The sequence below is a fragment of the Bombus fervidus genome, chromosome 13, assembly GCF_041682495.2.
Source record: "Bombus fervidus isolate BK054 chromosome 13, iyBomFerv1, whole genome shotgun sequence".
Taxonomy (NCBI): domain Eukaryota; kingdom Metazoa; phylum Arthropoda; class Insecta; order Hymenoptera; family Apidae; genus Bombus; species Bombus fervidus.
Genome location: NC_091529.1, coordinates 8,783,446 through 8,810,993, shown reverse-complemented (window position 1 = coordinate 8,810,993; position 27,548 = coordinate 8,783,446). Strand labels below are relative to the sequence as shown.

The following is a 27,548-nucleotide window of genomic DNA, read 5'->3' as shown; positions in this document are numbered from 1 at the left end:
TATAAAATTTGATAAAATTGTAATATTTATGTAAAAATAAGAAACAATGATTATTTTTCATCACGTTTATTTTACAAGCTTTTTACATTTCGTCCATATAATTGCATTTAAATAATCATTAACAAATAACTATTATTCTTTATCATTCAAATAGTTTATTCTCTAAGTTTTTTTGCTTCTAATGGATGTTTTTATAGTACTAATATTTGGCAAATAGTTTTCTGTATATTTTAACAAGAAAATTTTTAAGAACATTTGCTTTGTTACATAACACTACCTGTGCTATGGAATTATCTTAATTCACGTGATATATGTATACTCAAGATTATTACATTATAATAGGAATATTATGTACTATGTATTGCGGACACGATAATAACTATCAAACAAAATATTAAATTTGCATTTAAATAAAACTAATATTCTCTAATGTTCTATATACGATTTGGAATTACTTTTATTACTAAATTCTGTATTTGCTAAAATTTGCCAGTCTTTTTATTCATAAATTGCATTCTGAAGTCTCACTATTTGGTTTGTTATTACTTGGTCTTAATTATTACGTACTCTTACATAACAATTTATCATAGAACGAGAAGTAATGTTCTATGATAAATAACTCTCCTAAATAACTCTGCTATTTGCATTATCTTTATTTGATAGAGAAGATGCGTGGACGAAAATTCGAGTGGAAGTTGAACTATGTAACATTTACAGATTATCTAAGATACAATATGTAGACGATTTTTAATTCAAGATTAATACCAGCAAAAATTAATGTACATACAGTTTTGCTTCACCTTTAACACCTATAACATTATATATTAAATTCATTAAAAAACATGTAGCGAATTTTTACAATACAACAAAGAAACGATAGTTGAATACAATTTCACGATGATTTGTTCTTTACAGAAAAACGAGTTGCTAAAGTATATGCGCGAGGGAAATTGTGCACAATTACATAAATAAGTCCCAAATATATAATGATGGCAATTGTAAGAAAGAGATCGAATACAGCTGGTTTTACGCTGAAATATAATAAATTACGTTATCTACAAGAAATAATGTTGATAATAAATGAAATAATAAGTGAAATTTAAAAATTTACCTGTACACATTCAATATTGCTTTTGTAATACCATAAAATACAAATTCTGGATCTTGCTTGTCAGGACTATGCAAGGTAACTTTAACATCTACCAAATATCTAGCCATTGCTTCTTTTAATGTACCAACTAACATATTATCTTTGTCTGCCAGTAATGTAGCAGCCCTTGGTTGCGACGCTAAGTAACTAAACCATAAGGATAATGATTCCTTAGAAACTCCCTAAAAACATTAAATTCAGTTAATAAAACAAAAAGATGCATTTTCTCATTTCTCTTACTTAAATGATAAAAGATCTATACCAGAGGATCCATGAAAACTTGACTAGAGCTCAAATTGTATATATGTCTAGCTAATGCTTCTGCGACTGTTTGTGTATGTTTATATAATCTATCTATTTGTCTTGTCTCTATTACATCTAAGATCGTTGTTCTAATTGGATCTTCATGGCTTTTCAAAGTTGACAAAGTCGTAGCTGGAAATCTACGAATACTATATCTTTCGTGTTCCCAAGCCAATGTTTCATCAGCTAGATTGATTTTTTTGTGCACACCTTCAACAGTAGTCATATTTAATGACTCAGACACAGTTTTAAGTTTTTTGTAAAAAAGACCACCTGTAGAATTTTCTTTAGGTGGTTTGGAGACATGCACATAAAGATTATCGCTAGTAGATACTGTGTCTAGACAAATAATATATGCAGCATCCTAGTAATTGAAATAATATATTATATTATTACTTCAAAATTTTGAAACAAATGTATGATGATAGAGGTTCTTTAGTGTATATAATACTTGTATTATTGAGCCTTCAAGTCCATCTAATTGATCCTCCAGCCACTTTTTACTGCCCTGGTAATTAAGTTTCCCAGCGCCAGTTACAATAAAGACAAGATTATATTGTGGTCTTGATCTACTAGTGGAATACAAAGTAGAAAATAATCGTGCTATTTCCAATAATATTGCCACTCCTGATGCATTACTGTCCGCTCCGAAAGACAATTCCTATTTATTAGCAATAACATACATGTATATACATATTTTCTTTCTAAGATTCTTAGCAGCTGTATGAATAAACATTTATATCAATAGTTCTCTTACAGGTGCAACACCAGCACTATCGTAATGCGTTACCAAGGCTATAGTTGGTAACTTCTCCTCAGCTCCATTACCAGTTAGCTTCCCATGTAAAGTAGCTATTTTTACATCTGTCTTAGCTAGTGCCTGTCCAGTTGCTACAACTACTTGGTAACCACTAGCGGATATAGAATTAAACATTGCTTCAGCTGCAGATCCAGCTTTCTCGTCAGTAATAAAACCATTGGAGAGATCATCTAATATAGTTTGCAAATCAGGATGCCATGAAGTAAAATACACTGGAATTGCTGTTTCTGGCCTAAACAACATAGATTCTTCCAGACTCATAATATGCTGCAATAAACAATAAGAATTATAGAGAATAACAATAAGAATATAGTGAAATTATAAGAATTTAAAATATAACTATCATGTTTATGAAAAAATCTATCAAGAATAAAGTGAATCAACCTGTTTTTCCTCTAATGTCAAGTCATTAAGTTTTTCTGGTAAAACTACTATCAAAGCTCCAGCCTTATGTTTAATAGAGTGAAATAAACTTGGAGTAAGATTCAAAGCTTTTGTAACTACACAGTGTCTAGAAGTACTCCACCCTGTGAGGGATCTTGCTTCCAACGAAATCGGCGCACTACGGCAACCTGATCACAGATTATGTAAATGAAATGTTAAGCAAGTTAGTAAAATGGCAATATTAATAAGATGAATATCCAAGGCGAAAACATTTCGTTACCATGTGGCACACCGTGCAAGTCATACTGGTGCATTCGATACACGGGGAATTCATGAGATGCGGCAACTGGGTTAACCGGAGAAATAATAATAAAAATCGGCAAAATTATCAGTAAATAATAAGGCAAATATCCTCGACATATTTCAGCAAAACTATCACATTCATCTAGCCACATATTTCTTTCTGATTTCTTTCAAGTATACTAAAGAGTAAAAGAATACAGCTCCTAATTATCTTCATTGACCTAACATCACGAAACGAACTGTACCTAACTCATTCTTGCTCTACCTACAGTAGGAATTACATATTATATATACAACACAGATGAGGTGATAGACCATAAATAAAATATCAGATAGATCTAACATCCACATGTAGTTTTGTGTTACAAGGTTTAGGAATTTTTTTTTAAGTAAATTTTATGCATTTTAATCTGATTTATGAATTACAAATTTAATTATCATGAATTTATTATAATGTAATTGTTACAGAAAACTTAGAAATTCAAATTAAATATTAAAGACTAATGACACTTCTTTCATGATAGGAATCCTTTACTTTAGAAGTACATATCATTCAATTTGAAATTTCATACATTTACATTTTATTACATTTTGTTATAACGATCGAACATTACATTTAAGCAGGGACCAAAAATAATAGTTGTTTCTAAAATTTTTATCAAACAAGTCATTGACAAAAAAGGTAACATGATCCGGTAATACATATGTAATTGTTTAAATGAAAGACTGATAACTACATTTCAAAGAAATTTTTCAAAAAATTAATAATTAGAAAATATTTATTTTTAAATGTCCTGGCTACGAATAATCATTATAAATAAAATAAAAAATTTTTTTGTTACCGATAGCTATTCTCGATAATAAAAATTCCTCAATCGATAATGAAAACTAATTTCCCTAGATTTTGATCACATGGTTTTATTAGGTTTTATCCATTGCTTTTATTTACAAGTCGACTCGTTAAATAAAGTTCTAATTTAATTATTATAAGAAATTGTAATTATAATAACATATGATCGTTATAGAATTTTCATAAAAGTTGCAAATAAAACACTGAATTTCAATTTCATTTTCTTGATATAAGAATTTTTTATATTGGAATAGTTAATGATTGAAAATGACACATGAGAGATGTTTATCATTTACTTGACCTGTTTAGACGAGGTTGTGCAAATGTGTATGGAATAATTGATCTATTATCAAAGTAACTATAAGTATTATTATATTATAATTAAATATCGTCCTTATTTATGAAAATATAAATGGATTTGGACGATGACATGTTCGAGCTTAGCGATGAGGAGTTGCCGATTCCAACTCCAAAGTGCAATCCTATAGAGGAACATTTAATAAAAACATTGTCGAATGTGCAAACTCGAATCGAAAAAACAACGAATGACATTAAAGAAGTTCAAGATATGACGAAACGTATTTCAGAATCTTTGTACAATCAAGCTCTGTATGGAAAAGACATATCTTCGGACTCCGATAGTGACGTAAGTTATTTGAAAAAAAATAATAATAATAACGTAATAAAAGATAAAATAAAAGACCTACATTATTCATACGAAATAGTTTCTTTTGTGAATTAAACAAAATTTCTTCAAAGATACTTTATAAGAGGGGAGAAGAATATTTTAGTTTAATTTTTTTAATAACAACTAGTTAGTATAAAAGGAGTTTATAAACAAAAATTAATTAAATAGAGTTTTATGTGTTATAATAAGGAATTATGAGAAAGGAAATGTGATATATTTATAATAATTACATTCAACAAGTGTTAAAGTATATTAAATTCAATATATACAATTTGTAGTTGTATGCAATAAATGGACAACCAGTAGTGAAGAAGAAAAAATATAAAGTCAAGAAGCTCCATTATGAGATTTTGGTAATAGAAAGCAATTGGAAATATATTTTTAATGACAAATGGGTTATTGGAATAGAACTAATGAACAGTTCGAATAAGTAAGTACATTATTTTAACAACTACAAATAAAATATAATATAAAAAAGCTTTGATTTTCCAAGGATTATCTATAGATTTTAATTGAATTAAGAAAGTAATAATAGTAATGTTTTAATTTGAGTGTTGATATTTTTATTTCCACCTTGGACAATCAAATAAGATATTTATTTTATCATTGCTATTTCCTTAACTAATTTAATTAAATACAATTTCATTCATTGTAAGATAAGATTAATTTTCTATGTAATCAATTGTTTTTTAAATTCCTTTATTTTGTAAAATAATTATTGTCGTTTCGTGTTTGCAATTTATAAAATTATAAGGAACTAAAATTTATCGTATTATTTTTATCTCGATCTGATTTTACAAATAATCCGATTTTATTTGCAGTAAATTTTTCAATAATGAAAAATTTATATTTGCATTAGATTTAAGTACTATATAATGTGCTGTACTTTTCAATTAGGTCTTTATAAAAAGACCATTTCATTACAGAGATGTAACCCTATTAACTCAAATACCACTTCTAAAATATAAGTAAATATTGGAAAACTTTGAACTTATAGATCTCTAGATATTCTTGTATTTGGAAGTTGTATAATTTAACATACATCTTATTAATGCAATTATATATTACATTTCCTTAAGGCAGTATTATTATCATTGGTACAATGATAATAATTACTATTGCAACAACGTTTATATCAATATACGTGTATGTATATTTATATACACAGATATATACATATAGGATCAGGGAAAATGTATACATGTTTTTCAAAATATGCTAACACGAAACAATTATCTCGACTTACTTTAATTAAGTTATATCTGGAATAAAACTTCACTGCACTCATATCGAATTGCATTCTATAAAAATTAATTCAGTTGAAACAAAAAAAGGGACGTTACTTCTACGTAGTCTATTGGGAATGCAAAGTATTCTATTTCGAACTAATAGGCTATTCTCATTCGATGTTAAAGCAGAAAAAATTCGACAAAGTGAGCATCACTCTTACCATAAACCCTTGTATATTAAAAAGTTCATTGTCGCATATAGTACTTAAGCAACGAGGTACTCTCATAGATATAATACATTTAAAATCTTTTTTGCGTTGATTTATAACAGTTCACAAACGTCTTGTTGCCTTAGGCCCTAACAATTGAATATACTGTAACGCTTCGTTTATCAAAAGTTTAAATGCAGCAGCAGTGCTTCGCAAGTGTATCGCTAATTGGAGCAATTCTCGGTATGTTTCTGTTTTCTCATCTTAATCTTCAATAGATATTTGCTATCAAATATTTTCGTTGTAATCGACGCCATTTTAATAGGTGTCGTTTAATATTTAAAGACAAAAAGATAAAAATAAGAGAAAAATAATTCCAGTGATGATACGCTTGTTAGTAATGTACGAAATACTAACATTACTTTTTACAGATTAACTTTGTATCCTCGTCTCTCCCAAGTGCTATGTACTCATCGGGAGAATAATCGAAAAGCACAAAATCGTACCTGAAATGAAATACCAAGAATATATTATTATTGTTATTAATATTTTATTATAACTATATACAGTTGGACCTTATTTTATATATAATTACACCTTATCAATTCTTAACGTTAGAATTCCTCTTAGAATTAACTAGTTATCATAGCGTTAATGGGTGTCCCTTATTAAAATTTTAATTTACGATCGTGCTATATTGTTTCCACTTAGTATACTCACCTAAACATCTCGTAGAGATCTTTGATCTGCGATTTCGATAATTGAGCGAAATAATTCTTAATAACGTCCTTCGTTTGGACACCCCTGGTAGGATTCTTCCATTCAGGTTTAATGATGTGACCCACGTGAGCTTGTTTTATGAGATAATCTTGATCTTCCTTTAATCAATATATTTTTCCAATTAAAATATAGAATTGATTAATCGTATCGTTTACATAGAATTTTTTGAAAGATATATTTACATGCAGCGTTTCAAACTTTGCAATTACGTCGAATCGTACTTGACACGGCGTACAAAAGATCACAATTGGAGTCCAGTGCATATCAAGTTCGTTCCCAGCTCTCCATTGACATAACAACCACCGTACAAATTCTTCAAAAAGTGGATACCTTGGACCGTGTCGTCCATTTGTCTTTCGGTCCTAGTCATAGCCGATAATGATTCATTAAATTCGACAAGACCAATCAAATTGATGAAACATAGAAAGAAAATTAAAATAACACACATAACTTTAAAGATAGTTTGCCCTTACCCTAGATCTATAATTCCAAACAATATGGGATCCAAGATTACTGTGAAACGTATGCGGTAAGCTATGCTCCAATTTATCTCTGTAGGCGCTGAGCAACCTCTCGAACGGATGTCTTACTATCAAGAAACTAATGCTGTCGTTTAGGAACTTGTTCAACTCATCGGCCGTGTATCTGGGATATTTCTGCCTCGCCAGAGAAACAGGTACAGCTTTCGAGGCCTTTAAAAACTGTGGGCTGTATCTGAAAACAATTTATAAAGTTTGATGTTGATCAAACTATTTATTTAAACTTAGCCTGGCAGATGTTGGATCAGTTTTGCCATGAGCATCGAATGTTTTATTTTATAAGGATGATAATGTAAAGAGCCGACTAAGACAGATCTTTATCTCTCTGAGATATTTAAACTGCTGCTAAGACTCCACTTATGCAAAATTTAAAGATGCAAAAATACAGAGAATGCACGTAATATATAAGAAACATAAAATATTCAAAGCATTGTACTCGTAATAAGTATTACATAGTAAATATGAATATATAATATTTAACAATGAATTACATTTAATAAACAATAACGGATAAAACAAAACTCTATTTAGATTCTATTCTTCTAATTATGCTAAAAAAAAAAAAAAAATATATATAAATTTGCATAAAAACTCGCAGTCTAGCAATATTAAAATTCATTACAAAAGTTTTGAAAGAACAATGATATATGTAAATGTATCTTAAAAAGTGATACGTGTCAAAATTGTCTTTGTTACACGAAGGTGAAGGAACATTTAGCTAATTGAATGCTTCTTACCCCGCAAGTAGATTGAAATTGTACATCCACGAAGTAGAGGCCGCTTTGAAGACGTTGCACCATATTAAATGATATTCTCTATTTACAAGGAATTCCCAGGCGTTAGGCCTGTGAAGAGAATCGTTTCCAGGTCTGTCTAATCCCTCTTCGGCGCATTTTTCCGCCAGAAACTTCCTTCTTGTGTACAATCGCTTCTCAGTTTCAGCGATCGCTGCTTCCTCCATTAGCCTTTCCTCCGGTGTCAGGTTCGCATCCTCCTGTTGACATTAATATTCATGTTGTATTCAATTAATTATATAGAACATTTTTAAGATGCTTTAAAGACGTGGTTAATTAGGACTACAAAAACATTCTCACATCTCATTAGCAGTGGTAAAATAAGTAGACGTTATACGTCGCTTTTACTCCTAATGAATCAGACGCACAAATTATATTCGTAGATTTTACGATGAGTTAAGATACTAAGAGGCGAAACGGATGTAGTAATATTTAGGGTCGTATGCACCACTCTACTTCTACAAGGGTTGAATTAAGGCTAAGATATATGTTATACGACATTGATTGAAGTCGAGAAACTCTTATCCTTTTAAATTTCTATCGTTTGTCCAAATGTCTTGACACGTAAAATTCGAATTTTAGTTGATGATGCCTGCTATTATCATGGCTATTATCATATACCTATAGAAATCGAGAATTCGAGTACTCGGAAAATGTTAACACTTGGGACCTGAAACCTGAGATATTTAACAATTTGGATAACTGAAAGCACTGACATTAAAAAGATTCAGGTACCAGAATACTATTGTGTTCTAGTGTTGAAGAATCCGGGTATTTTTACGATCATGTACTTGGAAGGTGAAATGATCGAATGATTTTAATATTCAGAAATTTAAGTATATACAAATTTCAATGATTAAAATCTGAACTATATTTCAAGAGATCTATAATTTGAAATCAGATATCTGTGATATTTAATTTATAATAATATTTTTTTGTATTAGTATTGGTCAAACTATAAAATTTCTGTGTCATACGAATTATTTATATTAACAGCGTAGCGAAATTGAATACGCATTATGAAACTGAAATTAAGAGACTTTGTGAACATGATTCGCGCTGCAAATTGTGCAAGTTTTAGACATTGAACACTGGCCAAGATTGCTACAGAAGGGTAATCGGTATCCGTTTTATCGATGTAATTACCAACACTTAATACGAACACGTATAAAATCAATCGGTATCGGTTTTCACGTTCTACGCGTAAACAACTGCAGTAATAATATTATATATTATATATTATAATATATATAATACATTTGCGTTATTTCGATGCTCGTTTCAAGCAGTATATCATTCATCTAAACATAAAACCGCTGTTTGTCATGCGAGGGATTATTTACATAGTTTCTCACTGAAATTAATGTATGAACCTCTATGGTTGTAAAAAAATTAATCCTAGAAAACTAGATTAATTTCATTCAAACTTGTTTTATGAAAATTAATGATAGTTTCATCCAGAATCTATGAGAAAGATATAATATTTTTATGTTTTACAAATTACTACTTGAATTATGTAAATTGTTACTAATTGTTAAATTACTATTTAATATACAATAAATTAAAAAAGATTGCCCATCTGTTTTAAATACTTTAAATGATTGCAATACAGATTTATTACTGATTGTCAGCAATCCCACGACTTATGAAGGAATAATTATGAATAAATAAACCAGTGTAAGAAAAACTAAAATAAATAAAATTTCAATATTCTAAGATTTGTTTGCGTTTTTATAGACAAGCCCTCTAGCAACTTGATAGTGTCTTTTTAAAATTAATACGGACATACTAAATGTTTACAAGGAGGTCCCAAGTTCAATGCTATTATCAGTAGACTATGGATTCTTATGCATTTATGAGATACTTGAAGATATAAAAATGCAGAGAATGCACATAAATATGCAGAAATATATAAAACATTCAAAACAGTACCTTCTACGATATTTAATAGATAAAGCATTTTTCTATTTAAATTCCATTTCGTAAATTATATTTGCGAAAATACAAATTTGCATATTATAATATGATATATCCGCAATCTAGTTATATATCAATATTATGAAAGAGAAAATTTTCTCTAAATATTTCTTCATGTAATTTCTGCCAAAGAATTCAATCGAAAACTTTCATCATCTTGACCTTTCCATTAAATTTCTGCTACGTAGAATCTCCCAATAATCTTTGGCAAGGAATTTTCAGGAAGTAAATATCCTAAGACAATTATGCGAGCAATTTTGCTTCAGCGTTCGACTGCAATGCGTCAAATAGGCGTACAATGCGTAATCATATCGAGCCGCCAACGCAGCGACGAGTGTTCCGATTAATTGCAGAAATTAGGAAATTGGATTAACCTTGCACACAGAAGGCCGGCGCACGCGGCGTGTGCACGTTTGTCCGTAAAAGAAAACGACTTCGAGAAGCGGGGAGCTTTGAATTCTAAACCCGATGGCTCAATCGACTGAAAGCCTACGAACGTTGTTCGTGATTCGAATCGTTTAGTCCTTCTAGAATTTGCATGATAATTGCTTCGTTTCACAATCCATTGACTTTCTAGTTTCTCGACTAATTTCTGTATTTGTTTGTGATCTCTGTCCGATCGTTCCATTGAATTTAACATAGATTTGTTAGATTAGGTTAGATTATAGGTTTGAGATTTAAAATTACATAAATTACAATTACATTGCGGCTTATAATTATTTGAATAACCCGAATATTAATTTCTGTATTAATCTTTTACGATCTGTGTTCGATCGGTTCGTTGAACCTAGATTCGTTAGGTTAGGTTAGGTTAGGTTAGGTTAGGTTAGGTTAGGTTAGGTTAGGTTAGGTTAGGTCAGATTTCATGAGGATTAAAAATTACATATGTAGTCACTATTGCTCATAATTACTCCAGCGAATTCTAAAGTCGTTGGACAATTGCTCGAATAATTTCAATTTAAGACACTTAATGTATTAAAGGTGCATTCTTCGAATAATTATGAGTAGTACATGCCCTCGTTCATAAGTAATAGGTTATTAAGAACTTAACTTAGAGATGTCTCCGAAAAAGTATGTATTTAGAAGAAAATCTTCCAGAAATATTGATTATTATTTAGAATACTTAAATTTTATTTTTGTCCATGATCTTATACTGTCGCATATTCTCGGAAAATTTAACAGTGTCGTTCTAGAGTTAAGAAGAAGATTGCTAAAAGAAACGCTGTTTACATCGAGGTTGACCTCTTACACTTTTTGAAGTTTTTTTAGTAAAGTGATCCTTATAACACGACTAAGTTACAAACTGCGAGGAAACTTCTTGCAATTTTGTGCAAACGATATTCCGTGAGATTTTATAAGGGATTACGTTCGCAATTTCACGTGATTTACTCTAACGCTACTTAATTGGAGGACCTTGAAATTGGTCATCAATTAATCGATACTTCATCGTGTTTCTGTAACTTAAGGCGCACTCAACGTGAACTTTAGAATGCCGCAACGAATGCATAGAAATAAGCTTATAATAGAAAACACTTTTTTCTCACGCGAAGTCAGATGGTAATCAGTTCTTGCGATAATTAAATAAAACTAGATGGAAAAAGGGAATAAGAAGAATATTGAGTTTACGGGTGTAGTGCGAGAGTTTAATTCTAAGATTTCTTGGAATCTGCGAGAACGTCTTAGAAACCCTAGAAACGCTTATAGTCGCTTGTAGAACGCTTATGATGAGTCAGAAGATGAACTAAAAGATAATTCAGGCCTTTAGATAAAGAATTTCGTGAATTTGCTCTGTTGGTCATTTGCGTATGACTGGGTTGAATCTTTAAAATTAAACATCACCATTTAGTAGATATTAAATAGAAGTTATTAACGATATTCGATTTACTTATTTATGGTCAATAAATAATTATTAACAACAATCATCGATAAAATCAATATCAAATAAGATATTTGGTAGATAAAAAATTAAATTACTGGAAAGTACTGATTTTAATTTTTTCTTTTTAATTTTTACAATAAAAGTTCTAATCTTTTGCTTTTGGGTCGCTAGATTTTTATTCGATGTACACTTAACTGAATATAGCTACTAAAACTTTTAAAATTCAATTGTATCCAGTACAAAATGATTATATTTTATCCTTAGACTATTCAATTTTCCATTAAATCAATACTTAAGTTAATGCAATTATATAACGTAATAAAATACTAGAAAATGGATCTCTAAAAGAAAATTCTATTTTCCAAAAACTAAATAGAAATAATCAAAATCGAGTTATTATTTAATTGTAAAAACTAAATATTCTTACCTTTAATAATCTAAGCTCAATTACAATTCATCTGTTAAAATAAAATCCATAGGATTCGCTAAGATCTTTCCAATTTTTCATCTTACTCTTCCATCTTTCTTACGTATTAAAATCTTAAGAAATTCCTCCATGAATCAAACATGTCAGCTTTTTAACATTTCCTATGATCAATCCGAGCTACTGTACTCGAACAACTGGTAAGATTCTCTTCCTCTCTGAACAAACGATAATGTCGTCGATAAAATGATAGATTTCTGATGGTCTCGGGGGTGGAACTCGATGGTCGTGGTCAGGCGGAAACGCCGAATATAGAAATAGTGGCTTCCGTTTATTGATTTCGGAGTGGAAGTCGAACGGCTGCCCCTGACGCCGACGCCGACGCCGACGCCGACGCCGATGCCGACGTGGCGAATATGGGCCACACGGGTGGTGCAGCGTGCGCTGTACTTCCTCAACTTTGTATCTGCCACGTGTATGTGCACCCGTGTGTGTCTGTAGATCCGAGGACCAGATAAGTTTCGAAAATCATCATTAGACTATGGATTTTTACGCTTTTCCGGGAAATTTGAAATTGCACGCAATACACGTAATATGCAGAAACATATAAATTTTGAATATGACTGCAGAAGTATCATCACTTCGTTTGCATCGTTGCTTTAAGATAGACTTCTAATGGACCCGTACACCAGTTTATTAAAAACAAAGACGTTAAGTGTGTCGAAATTAAATCAGCGCGTTTTTCGGTAAATGTATCGTTTAATTATCGGTTTTGCTTTTGCACCAGTCATAAATGCATAATTATACGATACCGATCAATCACGGTTTACTTGTCTGATATAAGAAAATCGTTCATAGTAACCATCCTCTAATTATTTTGAACATTGTACTGTGTGTTGCCAATAGCCTAATAATGCAGACTTCTGGAACATTCAAAGACAGTTTCAGCAAAAGTGAAGTTTCTGAAAGGATTTAGAGTTGAGTGAGGAATAAGTAGGAGATATAAAGAGATTTGTAAAATATCTTTAACTCTTGAAATTGTAATTTTAACTCCTTCTGCATTTATAGACAATTAGGTCTATAAGAATAGGCAAAGAAAAGGTTTTTATAGGTAAGATTTAATCATTTAAATATAAGCAAAAAAGTCTTTTACTTTGAAAATGATTATTCACATTCTAAGATGTTCTCGTTTGATGATAGTGTTATTTTTATAATTCAATATAGGGATCCTCAGCTTGAGATGGTTTGCATCAACAAAGTTAGATCAGGAAATTATAATCTGAATATAACTCGTGATTCATCGTATAACCGTGAATATGTACCAAGATTTGAAACATGTTTTATGATCTAATCTGCTTAATATCTAGGAAAAATATGTTAAATCAATTAAGGAAATATAAATAGGAATCACGATATTCAGTATGTTTTTAAAGGATCCAACGATTAAAGATTCAAAATCACGATTACTGATAAATTTCTCAAGATCAATAATCTTAGAATAAGTATACATTTTAAGTTAGAAGTCAGTTGTATCTGTGCATTGTTAAATGTATCTGCGGTATATTTAAGTCAAGTACCTAACATGTATTTAAGCGAGTCTTTAAGCTACAAGTCTATAGTACAACCTTATTACATTGACCAGAAAATTATACTGTTGTAATACAGCATGTTATATCATGTGAAAATATTGTTTTTACAATTTCGAAATTGTGTATACTATTAATATTAAAACAATTATCAGCAATATTTCTTATACTATGGTAACCATTATTATTAAAACAAATTCTCCTCAACATCTTTTTTTAATCGTAGAAATCATTGTTATTTACAAAAATTCTAATTAATATCTTTTTAATTATAAAAATCAATGATCTTACAACAATATCCTCTTTTTCATCTTCTTCTTGAATTATACAAGTAACATTTTATTTCAAAAAATCCTGTTCTGCTAAATTATAGGAATATCACAGCTAAATATCACAGTGACTTCATTCAATAATGGTTTCCGTGTACAACGTAATTTAAAGATCGATGCAAGATGATTTACGGAAGCGGTAAATAATTTTTTGTTCCCTCGACGTGAGTTTCATAATAAATTGTCTGAAACGATGCTTATCTAGTTTGCCGCACTTGTAACGAGGGACACACCGCGCTGGGAGAATAATTCGCTATTCCAATGACATTAAGAGTGATTGCAACACGCCACTTGCTAGCTCACGAGTGTCTCACGGTGAACATCTTCTAACTTCTGCTTCAAAAAGAAATCTACATAGTGACATCAACTCTTCAGTGTGGAATTACCTATGACGTGTAACCGATCAAAGAAATCAAATAAAATTGCAAAAGAAAAAATTTCTGGAACTTCTGTCTGAATTAAAAAATAAAAAAGAAAAGACAATATGGAAGTACTTAATAGTATACAATTTTAATCGAAGAACACAAAAGAATTTTTAAACAGTTTCTACGGCTATGCTCACAGTTGAAAAATCAAAGAGAAAGAAAATATCAAGGTGTTCGTCATTAGTGGAAAATTACATAGGGTACATACTGTTATTAAGAAACATAAAGAAGCTATAATTGTAATTGAAAGATTAAAGAAAAGATCAAAGTATAGATTTCAGTGTTTCCTATAGCGTACAATCTCAATGAAGGAAACTATGTATAAACAGAATGCCTTGAAAATGCCTAGAACTACGTTTATAATTAAGATACCACAGAGAATATATTAAACTTCATCACAACATCGCAATCTCAACTGAAAACATAAAAGCGAGAAGATTTAAAAATTATTACCAAAGAAAAAAGAGAAAGTGTCTAGATTTCACTTAGAAACAACTAACGGAATTCTTAGATAGAAATAATCCAAGTATTCATATGTAAATTAGAAATCTAGATACTTTGGGATATTTAATATCTTACACGTATTCAAAATGAATTTACGTATCTTATGATTCAGAGAAATCTAAATATTTTTAGACCTCTAAATATCTCCATTAAAGATAATATATAAATTTTAGAAAAGTATCTACAATTTACACAAAATCTCAAGAAACAGAAACTTTATTGTAATTTGCGGTTGAGATCATCGTAAGATGTTGGATTTTAAAAGATCAATCCTGGACCAAGGAACCTCTTCTCAGTTTTCTTCGTCTATTTTCAGTTAATATATTTTTCTTGTTCATCACTGGTCAAACACGGAAAGTATTAAGGTAGACCGGTTCTAGTGGACCACCATATGTGCACGGGCAACGCACACATTATGTAAGACCCTTCTGTAGCTCTTCTATCCAGTTGTATAACTTCCTTCGGTTACGTTTTCTCACTAGAACTCAATTCCCGTGCTTGTATGCGGATCGGCGCACTTTTGCGCACAAGATCAACGGAACCGGACAAATATTGTACGTCGCGTCGTCCGGTAAAAACTATCTTTATCTACGTTTCTCATAAACGCATGTAAAGACAGTTCCTTTCGCCGTTAAAGTTAAAAGCCATGTTTGCCTTTGTTATCGTACGATGCACAGGATGTACCGGAAATTTTTCAGATACTCCTCGAGAGATAGATTTAAGCCCTGTATAGGATGTCACGTGACTTGGAAATCACATTTGTATATACTAGTGTTCCTACATTTTTAAGCTTCTGTTTTATTTCATTACGGTGTTCTCGTATCTTATTAATATTTTATTATGTTGATAGAAATTGGTTTATCCATGAAGATTATTAGCTTATGAAATTGAAATTAAATTAGGAAACTGTAATTACGTACAATATGAACAAATTAAAGAACAAAAACAATGAGTATCCAAGATCAAGTATTAGATATATAGCACAGTGATTCGAATTTTAATGATGACTTAAGATTAAAATTGTAAAAGGCATTTAATCACACTGAAGAATTATTAAATTGATCGAGTATACAGTGGAATAAATACTCGATTATTAAAATTAAAATTTTAATACACATTAAAATTAGAATGGTAGAAAATTTATATTCAAATTGTAAAAAATATTTGATCAATCAAATTGAGCAGAATAATTAAAATCACTCTAATTAAAATTCAAATGGTAAAAGGTTTCTGTTCAAATCATAAAAAATATCACACTAAAAAGCTATTAAATTATTAAGTTGGTTAGATATAATTAAATAAAACGTAATATGTAATTAATTTTAATACAAATTATTAAAATTAAAATGCTAAAACCTCTCTATCTTCAATTTATAAAAACTGTAAAATTCTATACCAAAGTAGAGACTACAAAAGGTAACATCTAAAATCAACTGCTATATAGCACCAGTAAGAAGTGGTGACAAATGAAACTATCGATTTTTATTTCCTGTCGGCGGATATTCTCGAACAGTTAGAAAAACTTCAAATAAAACGACAATCATTTGTATCGGCGGTAGATCGATTTACGTCGGTAGAGTAATTGTCGAGATTAAGGGGTAACTGTAACCACCATTTGCATGCTTAAAGGGGTGGTATCGGACGACTGTAGGCAGAACTGCATTTGTGTGCCGCATTGCGCTGCTGGAAGTCTGCCAATCTACTACGTTGGCTTTGCTTTACGTAAGGAGACCGCTTTTCGATGTAACCTCTCCACCGTGGGGTAAAAAACAAAGGCAACGATCTTTTCTTGGAACATGTCGCACTTAGGTCACCCTACATTTGCGCAGTACCGCAAGAAAAGGATTCTTCCTTCTAACCGTGAGAAGAAGTCACGATGCATGGCATCGTCACAATGGATACGATAAGACAATACTTTTTTTTCTTACACGCCGTGAACCTAAATTCCTGGTACAGGTGAAGTCAGGAAGATTCTGTGGCTCAAAATAAGACACCAAATATAACTTATACACCCATGAGCCTAAATTCGTGGTACAAATGAAGTCAGGACGATTCTGTGAATCAAAATAAGATATCAAATAAAGTTTATACATCGTGAGCCTAACCTTGTGGTACAAATAAAGAGGATTTACTTGAGATTGAAATCAAGAGAAAAATTAAGAGTGATAAAATTACATTGGAGGTTTCATTTTTTAGAAAGTCAAGCTTGAAAAGTTCTCAATTATATACGTAATATTTTTGTTCACAAGTATCAGGATACCTACTGATTGTTGGTCTTGTACAGATCATGCTGAACCCAGGCTTGTGGTTATACAAAATAAGACTGCAGAGTACGTACTTGTACAAAATAGAAATATTATGTATATGACAATAAACTGATGAAATTATTTAAAAGAATTTCTACAATTTTAAAATAGTGAATTAACAATTATAAAATATGACGACCCCTATGTAATGTTCCGATCAAAATTCATTGAAGAAATTGAAGATAAATTGAACAGCCCGAAGTTTAAACATTGAAATTGTCCGATTTTATAATGACAAAGAAGATGTATATATGTATGTACTTCATTATATACAACTGGTGAAATTTTTTATTACGATATTGAACATATAATATTGAATGAATTAGAAGGGCGAAAAAAGATGTGGTAAGGCGAGAGAGTAAACAAAGCATTGGCCTTTCTCTTCCCACCGCATCATGCGAATAGAATAACAGATTATATAACTATAAAACGCTTAAGGATATATCTTAGTAACATGAGAAAAGTGGATAAATACACCTAGTCTTCTTACGAAGTCATTTGTTTTTTTAATATAGATAAAAAAGTGCGCATTAGCAAAAATTAAAACGGCCTAATGTATATGACTGAAGGGATATGAGCATAATGGACACACTACATTGGCTTGTGTATAGTCATTAGTCAGACGTAATCGCACATTGAATAGATTATAAAGACTTCACTGTTTGAGGAAGCCAACGTGTTACCTACGCTAGAGAGGAATTTTATACTCCTTTTTATGTGTATAAACAAAAATTAATCTTATTGAAGTAAATATGTCTTATTAAAATGTACAAAGAATTATTATAATAACTACTAGTAAAGTAAAAGATCAATATGAAAACGTTCAAATTTTTTAACTAATCAATGACGAAGTACTAGACGATATTTCGTCAAAGATAAACAAATACGAATTACTTTTAAATAATAGTGCACATCTAATCTTATAAATTATTGTAAATGTAATTTTTCAATAACACCATCTGTCTCATCTAACTTTTAAGGTTATTTCAAACAACTCAAATGAAAGAACTGTTCCTTTAAAAAAAGGGAAGGAACTAGAACAATCTTTCAGTGTTTCGAACAAAGGGATAGTTTTCGGCCGCGTTTCTAACGAGAACGAGTCTTCTATAGCTCTTCTAAAGTAATTGTTCTTTAGAAAGTGATCCGCCTAATTTTCCGGTGTGGTCCAAATGCCGAACGAGCGCGCGCGCGTGCACAGAAAGCCCTCCGCTAAGAACAAAAGAAATCCTTGGCCAGTGTCAGATAAAAGATCGTCACTCACCTCCAACAAAAGCCCTTGCTGCACACTGTTGCCTGCATCCTGGTTCGATAAAACAAACACCAGCAACATCAAGATACCAGCAGCCAGCAACGTTCGCCTAATCGTCGCGAACACATATCGTCGTGGTGTCATCTTCTCACGATGTACGATCTTTCTTCGATACTCATAACGAACTGAAAAACGAAACCGAATAGATTTCTATTGTATTCTCATTAGTCGATACGATCAATAAAAAAGATAAACAATACCTTGACGGGGAATAAATAATGATTAGACTGTGGATTTTTATGTTTTTATAGGAAATTTGAAACTACAAAATTGCACAGAATGCACACAATACGAAAATATTCAAAGTATAGTGTTTCTTTCCTATAATGGTTGGTAGATAAAACAATTTTCTATCAAAGTTTTACTCTTTCAGTAATATTCTCAAAAGGTATGAATTTACATAAAAATGTACTATTATGGGGTTAATAGATTTTTCTAGAAAAAATTGAATTAATCTAATATACGATGTTTTGTAGAAATTTAACATGTTGTGTGTATTAGGATTATCAGTATTTGCCGCGTTATTGTAGTTAGGCTTACTTATGGCTAGGTATTACAAGTGAATATTGAGGTTAGACAACAATGGCAGATGGTAGTTTTGTCATTCATTCAGTATCACTCATGATATATGAGAGATTATAATAAAAATTAAAGATTGTTTTTGTATTTATTTTATATATATCTATGTTTCAGAAACCTATGTCACGTACCCCGAATTATTGATAACAAACTTAATTGCATCCTTTTTTCTCTAAAATGTCTTAAGTAAACTTCCTAAAATAATGGAATTGTTCCTATATTTGTTAATGATGCTATAGATACTTAGCCATTAGAAATTTGAATTGTTCCATTACAAACATGAATTATGCGTAATATAATGGAAAAAATACAAATAAATAATGTTTCGTAAAGAGTTTATTGGGATACAATATATGTATATACATCATATAATCACCAGTCATCAATAGTCACGTGTTTGTTTCGTAAGGATGCATGTTACGAACCTGTTAGAAACCTTAAAGTGTAACAATAGTATAAAATTACATTTTATTTGAAGTTAGAACTAAGATGAAAATATCTTTATCATGTACAGGATGCTATATGGTTTATGTTGTTTATTAATTGAAAACTAATTAACAGTACTTATACTAATCATAGTACAAGAAACAATTTACATATGTGTTATCTACTTGCACTTTTTAACTCGATAACAATACTCTAATCATACATAAATAACATTATCGTAATATCGATACTATAATTCCTTGTATATTAACGATATATATACAATATTGATTCTTTCATGCAATCATCAAGCGAGTATCTATTGCATTTGGTATACACTATTTTTCATAGAATATCGATCGGACTTTACTTTAAAAAATTGGTCATTACTATATAATATTATTAGAAAAGATCTTACTGAATAAATCATATTAAACAAATATATATATATGTTTGCTCATTCAGCCAAGTTCCAAGGCCATTGCAGAATAATACGTGCAATACTTATAAAGTGGAACGTCAGATTCAAGGATCGATGGCGCTCTATCGAAAAGTTTGCATGGAAACGCGAAATGTACACGCGCGCATAATCCAACGTTTCTTTTTATCAATTTATTTTTATATCTTTTTTTATAAATTTATCTTTCAAATAAGTGTCAGACACATCTTCAATAAAAACAATACATTAATTATCGTTACATCTTGCCATTAAGGACTTTTTTATTTGCTAATTATCATTCATATGTTATTCATATGTTATTAGATATGTTATATATCTAATCGCTAAACAAGTACCACATCTGAGAAAAAGGCGACAAGCAATTACAAATTACAAAAAAAAAGCAAATTCATGTCCTTCGTATATTTTTTTATTTATTCAAAATTTTGTACTTTGGTAACTATATTATAGTAAAGTATTACATGATAACTTGCAAATATTTTCCAAATTATAATACCCAGAAATCAGAATTATGTATATAGATGTATGACTACTTTACTAAAATCATTTTTCATTTATCCAAACTTTTTCACTTTTTACTTAAACTAATTTTTAAAATAAACAGTAAATATGGCAATTCTAAAATTATTTTTCAAATTCTGTTTCACAGAGTGTCTAACAAGTGATCAGATAGTAACAAATGTCAAAATGGATGAAAGACGCGAGCAACGAACTTTTTAAGTAGCAATGCAGTCGGTGCATACGTTTCCTAGGTCAATGGGTCACAGGACATCCCTTCTTTTTCGTGACCTAACTCACTTCTTTACACAAATAATCATATATTTTGTCTTCTTTCGATATATTTTTATATTTACTTGCTCTAATACGTACTTGGCGTGGACATATATGCCCCGATATCAAGATTCAACGATGCATCTATCGTACCCCCTGCAAGAAATCCAACCTTCACCTCTTCGATTCTTCCACTGGATTCGATCCTCTGTGTACACTTGGTCGAAACTGACCGCGAGTCGAAATACAATTAATATACTTTTCGAATTGTAAACTGATGCCAAACACGTGACAAAACTGACTGATTGAACGAAAACTATAGACACCACATGATCACGGCGGCATCCTGCAGATTACTGAAGTCTAAAGAGACACACACTGTTCCGTATACTTCCATACATGCGTCGTCTGCTACTAACCGAGCCGTATTCGCTTGCTGATTGGCCGACGTTTTCGCGGGTCGATTTACTCCATGATCACCTCTGCGTATGCGCACCACATTGAAACTGTGTCTTCGTTACCCTTTGCGACACTATACAGACTCCCTTTAATTATCTATCTATCCTTCTTCGAATATTGCTTTAATTATCGAGCAATATTAAATAGCAAATGGCTATGTAAACGTTTCTGTTTAACCTCTATGTATCGAAGCTACTTTAAAGTTACTTTCGCTAGAATACTGCTATCAACCAAATATGCTTAGAACCCTAATTGAATTTATAAGTAACACTTCTATGAAGTTCTTTCAAGTGTCATAAAATAATGTCAACGCCTAAACAGGCGTGTTATTTGAATAGGTTTGATGTATCTGTAATGTAATCTGAAGATAGTAGCAAAAAATAAATGAGAGTAAGGATGGGGACTTAAGAATAATGAAATGAAAAATTGTAATCCTTTTTCATTATTCTATTTGTTACGTTATAAAGGCATATACACAGTTTATATTACAGAATGATATAGGTTAAGGAATAATAAATACTAATTTCGTATAAATATCGATAAAACAGTATTATAATGTTATCTACATTACTTGGTAACTAACCATTGTCCACTAGTGGAAGTGAGCATTACAGTGGAAGTCCACTTACCTAAATTCAATGGGGACAAGTGTGAAATAATTAATATAAGAAGTGATATGAATAGAATATGAAAATTTCCAATAAATGGAATTTTACTGTATATTACCTCTCTAATTTGACTTCTTGAGATATTCAATTTCGTTTCAGGGAAATAAGAAATCCCCAGGTTTACATGTCTCTCGCAGAAGACGACGATCTTTGTGGTATGTCGATGATTTGGAACTTGGAAAACGAAACATTTGCATATCCAATCAATGAGATTCGGCCATCTAGCAAAGTTATTGCTACCGTCGTTCTCGATTTACCAAAATTCGATAAAAAGCACTTCTGTGAGGTATATGGTACAATCGCCTACGAAGTCGAAGAAACAGAATATCAGATTCCAGTACCTATTATCCGTCTTACAATCGAAGACACTGTCGACGATAGTTACCAAGTCAAATTTTTAACCGCTGGAAACCATGTTAGCCCAATAGGAACGAATGATATTGTGCCAATGATTTTAGCATTAAGAAGTACATCGGTGGAAAAAAGTATAAATGCACAAATAAAAGGAGTTCCAGAAAGAAATAAAGAATTTCTAAAGTTCTTGAAAGAAAAGTCTTTTCAAGAAATCTATACAAATACTTATATTGTACAGACAACTGGATGCCTGATGCACTGTTTGATTGAAATATTGCCTAACATCAAAACAGAGGAAACATTAAGAATTTCTGCAAGGTGAAAATAATGTTCTTTTCAGAATTTTATATTTCAAAAATAATTAAAATAAAATTTAATAAATGATTAAATAATTTTGTAATATTCCTAACAAAGCTACATTTCATGAGCTTCAACACATTACGTATATCGATTAGTTTTAACGTATATTATGAAAATACTAAAATTATTTTGAGGTAAGTTATTATTCTTGAAATATTTCATTGTGAAAATCAAACATTGAAAATGAACAATGACCATTTTTGGAAAATCGCATTTATTTTTTATATAATCTTCCTTCGGTTAAAATACAATAAAAAACAAAAATAATTTCAATAAAAATGTATAAATAAAATAAAAATCGATTGAATTTAATAAATTTCGTTTCAGATTGTTGACAAAAGTTAATTTTCAACAAATCAATTTTTTCAGAATTTTTACTGGAAATTAATTATTAATGGTATTTTTCCTAATAATAATATATCAATTCTTTGATAACATGTCGTTATTCATAATTAAATATAAACATATAAATTAATTTTAAAATCTTTTTGTCGCTTAGTTTTCAATAAAAACAGATCTCCGCAGAAAAGTTTTCGTGTGTATTTCTGCATCGTAAGCATTAACGTAATAATTAAATTAAGTATTGATATAATATATACCGTATTCATGAAATGTGGCTTTGTTACAAATAGAAATATATCTAACATTTTAAAATTTTTATTATTAATTTCTTATCTATTTTCATTTACCTCAAAGGTTATATATACATGTATTTATAGATCTAGCCACCAAATGAATATAATATTACGACTTGTAAAAGAATATTTTCCGGATATCGTGATTGAAGAAAATGTTAATCCCATTCGTGCTGCGATGGTCCTCATGGAGGAATTAAAATTATATCTCCAGGACGCGAGCACCGCCACGCGACAAATGGCGAGAATAAAAACTGACCTATTTATCCCGTGAACATGGTAAAACAGATTTTATTCATTAACGGGGGAATAAATTTGACGTACATGTACATACCAGTTATACTAAAAAATGAAATCCTTAACCTCAAATAAATGAGTAAACAAATATATACTGTGTTTAAAAAATCTAATTGATCCATTAACATATATAATTAATTCAAAAATTTTTACTATTGCACGTTGCATTTTTATACGAAAGAATCGTGTAAAATACATGAGAACATGATATTTATACTTAAAGAAGACGTATGACAATTTAAAATATCATATATAATATTCATCGAATGTTTTTATATGAAATTAAATAGTACAAATCGTAAAAAATGCCACAACAATTATCTATTGATATAACTGTAGTGGGTTGTTATGCCCGCACCAGCATATGTCTATAAGCTGTAGGAATTAAAGTTATATTTTCAGGACGCGTGCACCGCCACGTAACAAATGGCGAGAATAGGAACTGACTTCCTATCCTTATCTCATGAACACGGTAAAACAGATTTTGTTCATTAACGGGAGAATAGATTGAATGTATATAGTATATGTACATACATGCACATAGTACATACTTATTGTCAACGTTAAAATTCATTTGGAATTTCTCTAATAGAAAAGAGGGTTATAGTGAATGAAATTTTCTATCATTCTCTTCTATTAAATTTTATATTTTATATTTTTTATATTTATGTATAATTTATATATAAATCTTGTAATCTCGATTGTTCACTGTATAAGATTCCTGTATAAAATCAGTATTTATTTTAGAGTTCAAATCGAATTGTATAATATCGAAGGATTTTGAATTATTATCATCTCACTCCTAGCTCTTGCTCCTAGACAATAATATCAGGATAGTATGGCATAGGTAGTAGCATCGTAACTATCGAGATCCCGCCGAAAACCGGTTTACTCACTACTACTTTTACCTAACTGCAATTGCACAAGTGTAATGTTGATATAAAACTATGTTATATCGTATACGAATAATTTTCATGAAAATCTCAATTGTGTGATTTATTATAGATATATTAAGGTTTATATACTTGTTATCATTCATCCAACATATTTCATTTTTTATGTAAATGTGACTAAACATATCTATATATAAATACATATGAAGATGAGTCTTAAATTCGAAGCTTTTCGATGCTATGAAAATCTGAGTTGCCTCAAACATGATTTAATACTTAAAATTCTTGAAAGTTTTTAAAAATTCCAAGTTTCTAAAGTTTCGGTAAGTTTTGAAAGGCCTCGAAAGAGCTTGAAAAGTTTTGGAAGTCTTAAAATCTTTCAAAAGCTTGATGCATATGCTATATTTTATATAAAATTTATATAAAATTTATTATATAAATATATAAATTGGAATATAATATAAAAGATTTTATACATAAAATATTGAAGATACTGGTACTGAGTACAATAATAAATATACATGATATTGAAGATACAATATTTTCAAGACTTATCGAAAATTTAAAAATCTGAAAGATTCATCAAAACTCAAAATTGAATATTTATCAAGACTTATAAAAGTTTTAAGTGTTGAATCATATTAGAAGTGATTCGAATTTTCCGCCACGTATATATACATAGTTGGAATTTAGAGCGCTATGTATAAGTATCTAGTGTCATCATCTGTTCCGTGGGATTATGTTATGTCGTTTGTAGCAGCAGAGATTCATATATCATAGTAAAGGAAGTACCGTGTTCGTAATTTGCGAACAACAAATGGCTAACGCATTAGATGCTGTCGATTGGGAAGGTAGAGTTCATCTGATGAAAATATTACTCTCGTTCTTTATTTTTTTGCGGTTTTGTCATGGCTTCTTGTATTCGGAAAGCCTTGCAACAAGTAATATAACGGCTTGTTTTGACATATGTCATTCTGCTATTAATTTCATTTTTTTCGTTGCATCTAACAAAGAAATATGATATTATTTTATACAATCTTACTCAAATTTAATAGAAGTAAAACATTTTTGCTTCCAGAGATTATATTACAAATATTTCACTTTTGTTACATCAAAGCTCACTTGAAACATAAAAAGTTCAATTTAAAAGATCTTATTATTTATACGTATGATTATAAGATAACAATTGATTTTACATGGTAGGTTCATGAAATAAAATTACTTTATAATAAAGAATCCTATGATAATTCGCGTACAAATTTTGTTGTTACTATTCCTAACCTTGCCGTGAAAACTAGTTAGTCATCTTTTTTAACGGAGGATATATAAATTAATTTATACTAATACTTTTACCAAATAAGTTTGTTTTTTAAATTAACTACGACATATATATATATAATTTACATTTAAATGTAATGCTTTACCTATTAATTATTTATATATTATTATTAATATTAATGTATAATTTACTAAAATCTGTATTATTATTAACTTCATATCTAATTTTAGATCTTAGAAGGCAAGCAAGACACCTGGAAAATGAGATTGATGCAAAACTGGTAGCATTCAGTAAGCTTGGTGTCAATAGTGGATCCAAGCTTGTTAATGCAGATGAAGAACCTCTTTTAGATGAAGAACATGTCTTTGATAATATGGCGTCTGAAATAGAAGCATTATTGGCTAAGGTACGTTTAAAATATCAATATTACATTTCAAAAATTTAAATTACATAGTTTTTGTTTGTTACAGTTGTTTTCTATAAATGAAAGAATGAGCAAATTACAACCAAACGGTGCTGCAATGTTGCATACAATGCAACGTCACAAAGACATATTGAAAGATTATAAATTGGAATTCAACAAAATTAGAAATAATTTTGATGCAAGAAGAGATAGAGAAGATTTACTAGGTAGTGTTCGTAAAGAAATCGAGTACGTATGCCTATTACTTTATTACTTTAAATTGTTTCCTTTTAAATATTTGATTAAGAGTTTATAAATCTTCTATGGAACAGTAACTACAAAAGTGTAAGTGGACTGAATCGTCGGGAAATGTATATGAAAGAAAATCAACACATTCACAAGTAAGTATTGTTTGCTATACTGTTCGTTTTATTTTGATTTATGCTGAGTTATACATAGTATAAAGTGCCCTGTTTGTTACATTTTTTTCGCCAATATAAAATCAGATAATTTTTTTCAGTTCGGATCATTTGCTTAATGATCAAATAAGCATAGCAATGGAAACGCGAGATCATCTGATGACTCAAAGACAAACGTTCAAACGTATACAGACCAGGCTAAATGACATTTCAAATCGATTTCCAGCAGTAAATAGTCTAGTGCAAAGGATAAATTTACGTAAAAGACGCGATTCACTTATAGTCGGCCTTATTATCGGATTTTGCACGTTTCTCATGCTGCTCTATGCTTTTCACTAAATAATATCCAATACCAAAGTACTTCCACCCGTTAGTGATACATCAATGGGAATGCATATATGTAGATGAGGTATTTGGTAATGTATTTACGATATATAAACGGATAGAGAATTGAAATTGAAAAATGCGTGATTGTGCGTGATGTGAACATGCGTAAGTGAACTCTGAATGGTCGAATGAATGTTTTTTCGTTCTTGCGAGTTAGGAAAGTAAAAGAAAAGAAAGAAGAAAATGTTAAATTGTACAGTTTTTTTATACGTAACATAAGTCGTGGGTAATACTATGTAAAAAGATTAAGTCCACGATCAATGTGTTAATTTAATAAACATTAAAACAAATGGTGAAGATTTTATGTATTTACAGAATCATTTGTATTTTTTTGTTTCAATTTCCTATATACACGACTATACAAGTGTTA

General features: G+C 30.2%; 4 protein-coding genes across 5 annotated transcripts; 2 read left to right on the top strand and 2 right to left on the bottom strand.

Moving 5' to 3' along the window:
• Positions 1-50: 50 nt before the first annotated feature.
• Positions 51-3,262, bottom strand: LOC139993441 (BOS complex subunit ncln). The gene is made up of 7 exons (XM_072015168.1): positions 2,938-3,262; positions 2,658-2,845; positions 2,211-2,540; positions 1,905-2,114; positions 1,413-1,817; positions 1,112-1,332; positions 51-1,031 (listed from the first exon to the last, which is right to left on the bottom strand). Exons 1-7 carry the CDS (start codon positions 3,110-3,112, stop codon positions 893-895), a joined length of 1,668 nt encoding a protein of 555 aa, XP_071871269.1. The 5' UTR covers positions 3,113-3,262; the 3' UTR covers positions 51-892.
• Positions 3,263-3,910: 648 nt separating this feature from the next.
• On the top strand, positions 3,911-23,887 carry LOC139993448 (uncharacterized). The gene is made up of 4 exons (XM_072015186.1): positions 3,911-4,456; positions 4,777-4,928; positions 22,251-22,823; positions 23,585-23,887. The coding sequence occupies exons 1-4, from the start codon at positions 4,223-4,225 to the stop codon at positions 23,772-23,774; spliced, it is 1,149 nt and encodes a 382-aa protein (XP_071871287.1). The 5' UTR covers positions 3,911-4,222; the 3' UTR covers positions 23,775-23,887.
• On the bottom strand, positions 5,181-21,371 carry LOC139993449 (carbohydrate sulfotransferase 11). Its single transcript, XM_072015187.1, has 7 exons — positions 21,124-21,371; positions 18,741-18,913; positions 7,993-8,249; positions 7,190-7,430; positions 6,899-7,078; positions 6,657-6,814; positions 5,181-6,442 (listed from the first exon to the last, which is right to left on the bottom strand). Exons 1-7 carry the CDS (start codon positions 21,134-21,136, stop codon positions 6,355-6,357), a joined length of 1,110 nt encoding a protein of 369 aa, XP_071871288.1. The 5' UTR covers positions 21,137-21,371; the 3' UTR covers positions 5,181-6,354.
• A 1,493-nt stretch (positions 23,888-25,380) lies between the features above and the next one.
• Gos28 (golgi SNAP receptor complex member Gos28) lies at positions 25,381-27,495 on the top strand. Of its 2 annotated transcripts, none has more exons than XM_072015204.1 (5): positions 25,381-25,541; positions 26,200-26,375; positions 26,440-26,621; positions 26,717-26,773; positions 26,893-27,495. In XM_072015204.1, the coding sequence occupies exons 1-5, from the start codon at positions 25,508-25,510 to the stop codon at positions 27,128-27,130; spliced, it is 687 nt and encodes a 228-aa protein (XP_071871305.1). In that variant the 5' UTR covers positions 25,381-25,507; the 3' UTR covers positions 27,131-27,495. The 2 variants fall into 2 exon arrangements, with proteins under 2 accessions (XP_071871305.1, XP_071871304.1); XM_072015203.1 differs by having other exon boundaries at positions 26,705-26,773.
• The last annotated feature ends 53 nt before the right edge of the window (positions 27,496-27,548 follow it).